Source organism: Galeopterus variegatus, unplaced genomic scaffold (assembly GCF_000696425.1).
Source record: "Galeopterus variegatus unplaced genomic scaffold, G_variegatus-3.0.2 Scaffold765, whole genome shotgun sequence".
NCBI classification, from domain to species: domain Eukaryota; kingdom Metazoa; phylum Chordata; class Mammalia; order Dermoptera; family Cynocephalidae; genus Galeopterus; species Galeopterus variegatus.
Genome location: NW_007726876.1, coordinates 388,444 through 398,989, shown reverse-complemented (window position 1 = coordinate 398,989; position 10,546 = coordinate 388,444). Strand labels below are relative to the sequence as shown.

Sequence of the window (10,546 nt, the reverse complement as noted above, 5' to 3'; positions counted from 1 at the left end):
CGGGGGGGGGGGGGGGGGGGGCAGGGGAATAGATTCCTTGAATCAAAAGGCAGCAAAAATTACTATTTCACCACAATTTTCTAAAATCCATTGGAGAGTGTGAAAGTAATTGTTTTTCATTTGCTGTCCCTATCAGACCAATCAGCACCAAGCTGTCCTTGCTAGAGCATTGTCGCCACACATAATCCTTAATTTGAAACTAACACAAACCAAAAGGTTTAAAATGGACTTGGTCTCTTTGGGGTGGCATAAATGGGCAGAGCTCATATCCGGTAAAGGCACTGTGGTTTGATCAAGTTTGCCAAGTGGGACGTGTCCCCGGGATGCTCTGCTCTACCTTTCTACCTGCACAGGCACGTGCCAGACACATCAACGAAATGCTGCCATCAGGAAAACATGGGCTTTAGAAACATTTCCACGGGGAAAACTCCATACTAATCTACAAGAGTAACAATTTATGTATATGGGAAAACACATCATTTTTAAAATTTAAGAATATTTAGCAAAGGCTAAATAGGTGGTACAATTCTAGAAGTCCTTACATCAAAACCGCTTGAAAGGCTGTTTAACCAGCAGTTCTTACACACTCTGCCCTTGACAGGTCAGGGGTCCTCGTGTCCTTCCTGAGCACCCTCGCACACCCCCCACATGAGAGGCACGTGTGATCCCAAATTATACATGATATGGTTTCTGCTCTGAGAAGTTCACAGTGCGGTAGAAGCAGTGAGACGTGTGAAGGACTGCCCCGAATCCCAAGGTGGGTGGGCTGGGATTGAGCACTGAGCACACTGTAAATGTGCAAAGGAGAAAAAAGGCTAGGGTGACATGAGGTGACCTGGGCCTAAATGGCACCTGGAACCTCAATAACATGGAAAGGGACAGATTAGCCCAGTGGTCCTCGACCGTTTTTTCATGATGGATCCCACCAGAGACAAAAATTAAATTCACAAGAGACACGAAAGAAGACTTACCCCTATACGGTTAAGCTTTGGAGGAACACAAACCATTGCCATATCAAAGAATGTTTCTCACTGTGACCCCCCAAGAATTTTTTGTCCCCGTGAGGGTGGTATCACCCTCACTGAGAATGCAAGAATTAGAAGCTAGTCAATTGAAGCCTAAGTGCAGTTTAAACACAACACCCCAGTGCAATACCTTCCAGGGTCGAGGTGGGTGCTGGGCCACCAGCGGGTCCGCACGTGTACAGTGGCCCAGGGCCACTGTAGGGCTTCTGCACAGTCAGCACGTTTGGAGACTCGACCTCACTGGTGCTCAAGAACCTGGGCTTGGGAGACAACACTGGGGACGGTGGGCACACACACTCCTGCGGCAACAGCGACGTGATACCTCTGACAACATGGTACTTGGGCAGGTCATAGCCTCTTCTACTATAGTTGGGTCCGGGCTGATCAAGGTCAAGAGCAACCACACTGGACTTCAGTCTTTTGGGAAGGGGCTCACCAAATTCCGCTGCAGCGCTGCCTGCATTCCGATTACAGAAATAGTCTCTTGCTGGAGGGGCCCACGCACTGTCATTCTTAGGGTAGTCAACGGAACCATTGATGTTACTGCTGCTGAGGGTGGGCTGAGAAGAGGCTACTGCTAGAGGTTTTAATTTCGTCTCAGGTCTTTTAGTTTTCTCCGGTGCAGGAGCAACACTGGTTTTAGAAAACATCTCAGACTGCTGCTGTCTGGTGGTGGTTAGCCCTTGGCCCCCGATGCTCTGCTGTGGCCTGTGTGACTTCAGGTTACTTGGGGCTAAAGTGCTGGAATCTATCCCTGAAGTCAGAGGGGCTTTGCCTGGCCCTGGGGGGCTCTGCTTAGCTTTCTCAGGTGGCAGAGACTTGGACTGCACTGGGAAAGCAGACTTGGGCTTGGGTTTATGGAAACTAGGCAGGGGAGGCACGTCTTTTCCCAGTAAAGCTGGTGGGCATCCGGTACGTCTGCTTCTAAGCAAAGATTTGTTTCTACAGTTTTTATGAATGTCAGGATTGTATTTATGCTCCAGTCTCTGGTGCATCATTAAAACTTCTGGATAAAAAGTCTTGAAGGTACAGAATGGGCAGGTGATACTTGGAATTAAACTTTTACTCAAAGAAATTGCTGGGCAACTGTGAATAGCCCCAAGGGACAAATTTAAAGGTTTTTCTTGACAGTCCCCGCTTGGCTTGAATGCGCAGTCTGCTGCGATCCCCACGTTCCTCTCTTTGTGGCCAACTTCGACACTGTGGGTGGTACTGCCATCTGCAGGAGGAGCAATGTCCACCTCTGCTTTACAGATGAGGTTATTTGCCTGAGGTTCAACCGCTGATCTTTTTTTTAACATGTCCATGTAAGCAGGGGTGGGATTTTTGCTCACTTTATCAGCACCATCATCAGCTGCATTTTTATTGAAATCCTGAGTATCTTTGTGTGCTGGTAAGAGGACAGTGCTGCCCAGAACATTCTGAAAGACAGAAGGTGTCTCCTTCAGCTGCTTTGCAGGTGGACTGCCTGTAACATCTTTGGCACCATCAAAAAATCTTTTCAAATTTTTGGTATGTGCACTGTCAGTGATTAATAGTGCATCTTCAGTCTCCTGATTTTTACCATCATTCTTGACTTCGGCAGCAACATCAATCTGTTTATCCTTGTGATGTCTCTCCAGGTGATAGCGCAGAGATGTCTTCTGGGCTGCAGCATAGTCACAAAATTCACATTTGTATGGTTTTTCACCTAAAACAAGAAACGTCACTGTATTACAGATGTTTATGAAGAAAAGCATCAAAATAGATCTTCGAAAACTAGAATCTATTGTAGAGAGAACACAGGGTTCTTTCCTTTTACTTTATCGCTAATCTTCAAATCCAGGCTTTCATATGAGTTGTCTGCTTTATAGCTTTAACTATACTAAATATTTTAACATGTGAGTACGTATCTTTAATTAAAAAATAGAACAGCAACTCTTTTAATTTATTTAATCTTCATAATAGTCCCACAGAAGTGATTATTATCATCCCACATTTATAGCTAAGAAAGCTGGGCACAAAACAGTTAAATGACTTGCCCAGTGATGCAGAGATAGTGAACGGAAGAGATGAAATTCAAATCCACGCAGCCTCCTAACCATTACATCACAGCTGCTTCTCCAATCTAAAGAAAAGACTACTAAAAATACTTACTTTCTTTTCATTCTAAATCATAAAAATACAAAAAGATGTGGCATTAAAAAATATTAGAGTTTTTAATAAGATTAGAGTCAGGATGTGGTAGTCATAAACTAAACAAGAAACTGACTTCAACGCAGGAGCAACAGTTCAAGTTCCAATGGCACTAAAAGAATAAAAGTGACAGTTGCAATTAGCACACACCATGTATCCTTAAGCTATCCCAAGGATCTAGTAGAATATTTGAACAAAATACCAGACAGAGAATTACCATCATAATTCTTTTAAATAATACATGCTTTAAAAAAAAAAAAAAAGTTCTTTACCTGTATGCGTTCTGAGATGAATATTGAGGTAATAATTTGAACGGAAAAACTTTCCACAATAACTACACTCTCTTGAAGATGCAAGATGCTTTATTTTTCCTCCATCATCAGTTTTATCTTAAAGCAGAAACAAAAATATTTACGTAAGAAGGCAGCTGAAGTACATGAATAAGGCATGTTGACTTAAATATTCTTGATAAAAACGTTTTTAGAAAGCATAAAAGAATTTTTTTACATAGTGTTGGGGTGGAACCAAAAAGGCTAAACACACACCAAATACTGTTTTGAAGTTTTCTAACAGGCGTGTATTCTTCTCCCCTGAGTATAGCAGAATGCACTATCAAAGATTCAGTTGTTTGCCATAATCACAAGAAAGATCATTTAACGGACTGAACTTCATGAGCAGCGTCCTGTGCGCTCAACATCTCTGCAAGAGCAGGATCTGCAAACCGAAGGTGGACAGACGTACATACTCGGCCGGAAAACCACCTTCTTCAGAATAAATCATTTAGAAAACTGAGCCAACAAAAACCATCAATTATCCCAACCACCAGGGGAAAAAATAAGCTTTGCATCTTAAGATTAAACAAGTTACCACTAGAGGGTAGCAAGGACAACTTAATCTTCAACAGGAAAATTAAAAAAAAAGCTTGGCACTGGGCAAACACCTAGGAAAGTTTGTCAAAATTTAGCAAAGTTTTGGAAAGCAGACTGTACTATCCATATGCATTCACATGGGAAAAATATATCTGACCAATCAAAATTGTCCCCAAATGACAATGTGTTAAACTTTAAACTTCCGTCTTCGCAGGATAACTAGGACAGTGTCTTACATGCAAAAGTCCACTGAGGACTCTGATTAAAAGATGATTAGACTTCAAACACACACCAAAGTAATACAAATTTAGGAAAACCAATTCCCTAAATATAGAATATCCAGCTTTGCTTCTTACAATCACACCCAACTAGCTTGCTCATATCTGGGTTTGTGCTTTGTTGCAATTTCCTACTTCCAGCTATGTATCAGGTATGTGATGGTATGTTGTGTCATATCCAAAAAGTTATGAAATGTCTTTATTTTAAAACAAAGGACATGAAATTTCCACATCAACCTGGCTCCTGCTCTTTTAGCATCAGCTCTGACTTTACAGTGTTTTTTTTAAAGGACTATGAACTTTTTATAAATAGGCTGTTGAAATTACTCTTGGGAAGTGGAAGAATCAGTTTTGCAAACAGGGAAATCGGGGCAAAGAAAGATTAAGCAACATGTAATTGGTCACAAAACAATGCAGTGGTGGAACCAGAAATCTACGCCAAGTTGTGGTATTCCCACCTATGACCGTATCCTATCCACCTGATGGCGGGGCCCAAGTTCTCCACACCCCCTGCTAAGGACTGGCCAGTTCACGCCTTTCAGGGCACTGGGGCATTCTTTGAGTCCCCTAAACAGGACTGACAAAAGGAGGAGTCACTTAGCCAACTAGAGGTCTGTGTTTACAGCCTTTTTTTATTACGTCATTACGACACCATAATGTGTTTTTCTAGATTTCTGAAAACTAAAGATTCGCAGTATGCTAAGCACTAAGTTTCCTGTGTCCTAGAAAACTCAAAACATTCTAAATATTTGATAGGAAAATTATTGCTCTTATGTCAATCACATGATCAGAAAAAGAACTGGGCACTGGCTTAAGAGCAAATGAAGAGTCCAATACTGTGCAGTCAAATTCATCGTGGTCTCATACAAAGTTCTTAAGACATTAAACACAGAGAGAAAAGTTACACTGAAAGAGTGAGAAGGTGGCATTTGTTTTAACCAAAAACCCTTTTGTAAATGATAATGTTTCTCTAAGACTGAATCATGTTCTCATCACTCACTTCTTAATTATGTCCTACACATTAGGGGATTTTAAAACTGTTTTTAAGAAGCAGAATTTTTTATCCAAAATTTTAAATGAACATGAGAAGCTCTGATTCAAGTGAGGACAGCAGAAGGTGGCATTTGTTTTAACCAAAAACCCTTTTGTAAATGATAATGTTTCTCTAAGACTGAATCATGCTCTCATCACTCACTTCTTAATTATGTCCTACACATTAGGGGATTTTAAAACTGTTTTTAAGCAGCAGAATTTTTTATCCAAAATTTTAAATGAACATGAGAAGCTCTGATTCAAGTGAGGACAGGCAAGAGTTGAAACACAGGTGGAATCCTGTGCCCTAGAGAATGTCCACTGGGGCCCAGGAAACACAGTATGGGTAAGTCTTCAATGACACCTTCTGTTTCTAAAAATGTCATTTAGTACAATAAACATTTTACTAAACAACTGAGATTTCTTAAAACATCGTTGCTGTGTTCACATTCCCTGTATTTTATGAACAAATTGTTTGGGTTAACTGAGGTATTTGTTAACGGACATGAGCTTCCCACACGCCAAACAGCATCACTAGTCATTCCCAGTGCCTTTTGTGACCACTGGAAATCCACTTGGAATAAATGAGAACTGGGCCTTGACAGATATGGAAGTCTACTGAATATAAGGATAGCTTTTTTTTTTGGATAAGATCAGGAATGCCAAAAAACTGAAGTGAAGGCCAAGGTCTCTCAGTTTTGACAGTATTGAACATTTGCTACCAGATTATTCTTTGATGTGGAGGCCATCCTGTGCATTGTAGGATATTTAGCATAATCCCTGGCCTCTGCCCACTGCATACCAGCAGTGCGCACACACGCACACCCCCACAACCAAAAACGTCTCCAGTCATCACCAGATGTCAACTGGGGGCAAAATCGCCCCAGTTAAGAAACATTGCTTTGGGCTGATGCACAAGTTGTAAAAATGCATGTCCTTTGTCAGCAAAATATAAAATCGCAGAATTCTCAGAACAAGGAGAAACCTTGACAGGCCTTTTAACTCAACTCTGTTATTACAGAAATGAGAAAATTAAGGCCCTGAGAGATTAAGTGATTTACAGGGTGATCCCACAAGGAGCCTAGCCTTGCCCCAGCTCTCCAAGCCCCACTCCCTGCCCAAGATGTCTGGGATGCGAGCAGAGTGGGAAACAGCAACTCACCCAAATGAAGCCCTTCAGGAAGCCCATCCTCAGACCCATCTTCAGAACCTCCTTCTCCTCGATCCATGGCTCCACTTTCATCCAGAGGGGTGGTCAGGTCTGGAGAGCACGTCCCAAGCTGCCTTCCATCGACGGACATGGTTGGCGATGCGGCATCTGTCCTCCTGTCCTTCTTGTGCACACGTGAGTGCAAGACCAGCTGGTGGTAGGTTCTGAAGGCTTTGCCACACTCAGAGCAATGCGTCGGCTTCTCTTTGTTACTGGATAACTTGGCATCCGCATCCACAGAAGGCACTTCACTGTTGGAGTGTCTGGACTTCTCTTTATCTTGCGAGAGGCCTGGACAACTGCTTTTGTTCGTTTTGGACTTGCCAGAACTTTCTGAATGGCTTTTACCTGCATTCCAAATTTCTCCAAGTTCTTCTTTCTCTGAAGACGAATCGTCATTGTCAGTACTCCCTTCTTGCCCAGATTCCTTCACTTCTTCTTGGGCAATGGCAACTTTGCCTTTGGTGGCCAGTTGCCAGGCCTGATAGGTGGTGAATGGATCAAGCTGAGGTATCGATTTGACGGGCTTCTTCACGGTTTCAGGATGAGATTTTGGTCTTAAGTTTAAAAACTGCAGGAACTCTTCCCTCGGAGATGGCATGCCCTGTTGTCGAGAGAGTGTCTGCGTGCTGCTGGTACCGGAAGCAGCTTCTTTGGTGTGCATCTTGCTGTGCTCAATTAGACTTTCTTTATTTGGAAATAGGAAGCCACAAACCATGCAGATTTTGTAGGGAGATGAGATGCTCTCGGCTGCATGTGCCTGCACAACCTCATTGATCGTTACGGGACTCTCCAAGCTCTGCTGCAGTTTGTTCCTGGCCCCCGATTTGCCATTGTGTGTCCGCATGTGATTTTTAAGAAACCATGGCTCCTTGAATCTTCTTCCACACATGTTACACCCATAAGTGAAAGAGTCCTTGTGTTTCTTCATGTGAATCTCAACATCAAAAGCAACTCTAAACGTCTGCCCACATACTTCACAGCTGAAGTCTTCATTTTCTTTGCAATTCTTGTCCTTTGGAGATTCTGTTTGCATTTGACATTTATCAAGAGGACTAAGATACTCTGCTTCAACACGGAGAACTGCAGGTTCACAGAGGGTGGGCCGATGTTGCAGTAATACATGTTTATTAAGGTCTTCCGAATGCGTGAAGGTCTGATTGCAGAACATGCAGTCCAAGGGCAAATATCCTTCTATTTGGATTATATTTTTTTCCTGATTGGCTCTGAAAGGAACAGCCGTGGTCCCTTTTATTGACATGGCATCATCCATCTCCATCTGCGTGCCAAGAGAGTTGCCAATAACCTCTGGTCCGTCCATGTACACTAAGAGGGATTGAGTTGGCATGTTTCCTGCCACTTTAGGATTGTATATAAAATAAGAATCTCAAAGTTCCAGTGGGGAATTTCTGGAGTTGGAATAAGGCCACTTGTAAGACTTGTCACTCACACCTCCAGCAGCTCTGGGTTTCAAAACTAGAGCAAATATTTCTTATAAATGTTCAAAAGAAAGTGTGTATTTCTCTAACTTCTTATCTTCAGAAGTTTTAGGAGGCTTGTGGATGGAGACTGTCACTAGTTATTTCCACAGATGAAGCTTACAGACTCCCCTGCAGACTCCCCAATGCTTTGATTCAAATATGAATAAGCACAAAGCATTAGTTCTCTTTGTCTCCATTGAGTGAGTGATTCAATTGAGCAAGAAGTCAATCCCAGCAACCTGGAGACGAGATTTCCAAAACCTAGAGGAAAAAAAATAGAAACGGTTAGCTACACTCCAAGAAAAGACTGGCATGGGTGACTCACATGGTCTTTTCCATGCAGCAGAGACGGTACCCAATCCAGTTGCTTCACTTTTAACTAATATAGAGAGCATCCTGTTAAACACGCTTGTTAATTAAATCAACGGCATTTTACCCAGTCGGTACACTTATTAAATCAGTAGAATTTCACCCAGCTACAAAACTTAAGACCTGGCACTTCACTGATCTAAACCTAAAAAGTCTGAGGACAGAAATTGTTAAAATCAGCTGAGTATGTTTTAAATGCCACTTAAATGCACATATATATATATATATATCCTGTCTCCACAAATCTAGACTATAAGAATTGTTAAAAATAGGATAACAAAATTAAACCACTTTAGGTAAAAATTTAAAAGCCAGTGCTTGAAATTGTTTTATACACAAACCTACATAGTAGAAACACAAATGCCCAAAAGCACATTCAAAGGTTACACATACAGAGGCCAACAACAGAAGCACACAAAAATAGCAACCCTTCCTAAAATCCTCATTCAAGAAACACAGAACACCTCATCTTGATCACTCAGCCAAGGGAACCTTGATAAATTTCTGTTCACTAGATATCCTAAACCTCAATCCAAATCCCAGTTTGCTTTCAACAACTTTCTGCCTTCAGCAAGCATCAGGTAGAGCTTCCTAGTCCAAACAACAAATACATACATACACAAAACTACTTTGTGAATGTACACGTTTAAAATAAAATCCTCAATATAAATGTTTCAACATGGCTTAGTCTTTTATCAGAATATGGATCCTCTTATTTTTTAATCCACCTTTCACGTTATTCATTGGCCAGGTGGAAAATGGATTACTTTATTTAGCTCTTCAGGCTCTGATTTTGAAGCTAATTTTCACTCTTGGAGAAGAAATAACCTCTAAAGCCAGTATCTTCCACATTTATAGCAAGCACGGGAATTGTTTTTAATAGTCCCAACTACTTTAAAACTTAAATCAGTTAATTCTACTCAAGAAACAAAAAGATATGCAAACTACTCCCACCATAGTTAATGTGAAGGAAAAAAAAAAATCATACGCCACTTTACCTCTCTCCACTTCCTCAAAAAGCAAGGCCTGTAGGCTCAGAAAAGATGAGGAAAAACATCTCTTCCTCTTCTTTACACTCATAAAAAATAAAATAAAATTCTCATACTCCTTGTTATCTTTTGTTTTGAATAAACCAGATCTTTAATATTAAGCTTTTCTAAATAAGACTGCAGATGAACAATTAGGGTAAAGAATGTACTGCAGTGCTTTATCTTAAGTTCTCAATCTTGTCTTTGTTGCAATCACAATGGAGGATAAGGACATGGGCTGGTTACCAGCCTACTGTGATATAGCAGAACACTCCAGAGACCTGAGTTCTAGTCAGGCTAAGTCACAACCTTAAAGGTGTCACCGCCACGTCCCTCAACTTTCTGTATCTATTTAATGCAGTAGGTTGAACTCTAGGATGGCTCTTACAGTTCAATGACTCTGCTAAACCAGGATATTAAATCATATTTGAATATGGGACTGACAATTTAGGTTTCTATGTGGTCATTTACTCATTAGACAAGTAATTACTGAATGCCAATGTCCCAGGCAATGTTTTAAATGAAGAATTAACAGCACATATTCTAGAAAAGCAGTTATCAAATTCGGACAACACTGTTTTTACTGGCCAATAGCTAAATGAGAAACTGAGAAACAATTTTATGAGCGCTACACAAAGCCAAATGGATTAACTTCAGTTTGAATAAAAATTGTCATTTATTTGCAGTCTTTCCAACTTTCAGGTGCTAAAACACCCTTTAAAAAAAAAAAGACATAGTAGCAATAGCAAAGTTTTTTTTTTTAATACCCTTATTTGGCAAAATCAAAGAAAGTCTCCATCTCGGCCTCGACTTTTTTTTCCCTGAGAAATGTGGCTAATCTGTGAAATTATTTTAATTTTGAGAATTCCACTTTTCTAGTGACTTCCTTTCCAAAAAAAGACACCAACCCTACATTCGACCTCTGGATTAGAAATATGGATGTGGATATATCCCTTTTATTTCCCACCCAGGGTAACAGTATAACTTAGTTACTGAAAATACTTATCTTAAAAAGATTATTTGGTTCCAATTTTATCTCGGAAATTTTCAAATATATGGATAAAACAAGTCACTATCAT

The 10,546-nt window shown here is 40.8% G+C and overlaps 1 protein-coding gene across 1 annotated transcript in view; it reads right to left on the bottom strand.

Annotated features, from left to right (window-relative positions):
• ZNF217 (zinc finger protein 217) overlaps nucleotides 1-8,091 on the bottom strand; it is a 12,844-nt gene extending 4,753 nt beyond the window's left edge. The window contains exons 1-3 of the mRNA XM_008572225.1: nucleotides 6,542-8,091; nucleotides 3,473-3,589; nucleotides 1,156-2,715 (exon numbers count right to left, since the gene is read on the bottom strand). Coding sequence (XP_008570447.1) covers nucleotides 1,156-2,715; nucleotides 3,473-3,589; nucleotides 6,542-7,937 — 3,073 coding nt within the window. The 5' untranslated portion in view covers nucleotides 7,938-8,091. The remainder of the gene's footprint in view (nucleotides 1-1,155; nucleotides 2,716-3,472; nucleotides 3,590-6,541) is intronic.
• Nucleotides 8,092-10,546: the final 2,455 nt, after the last annotated feature.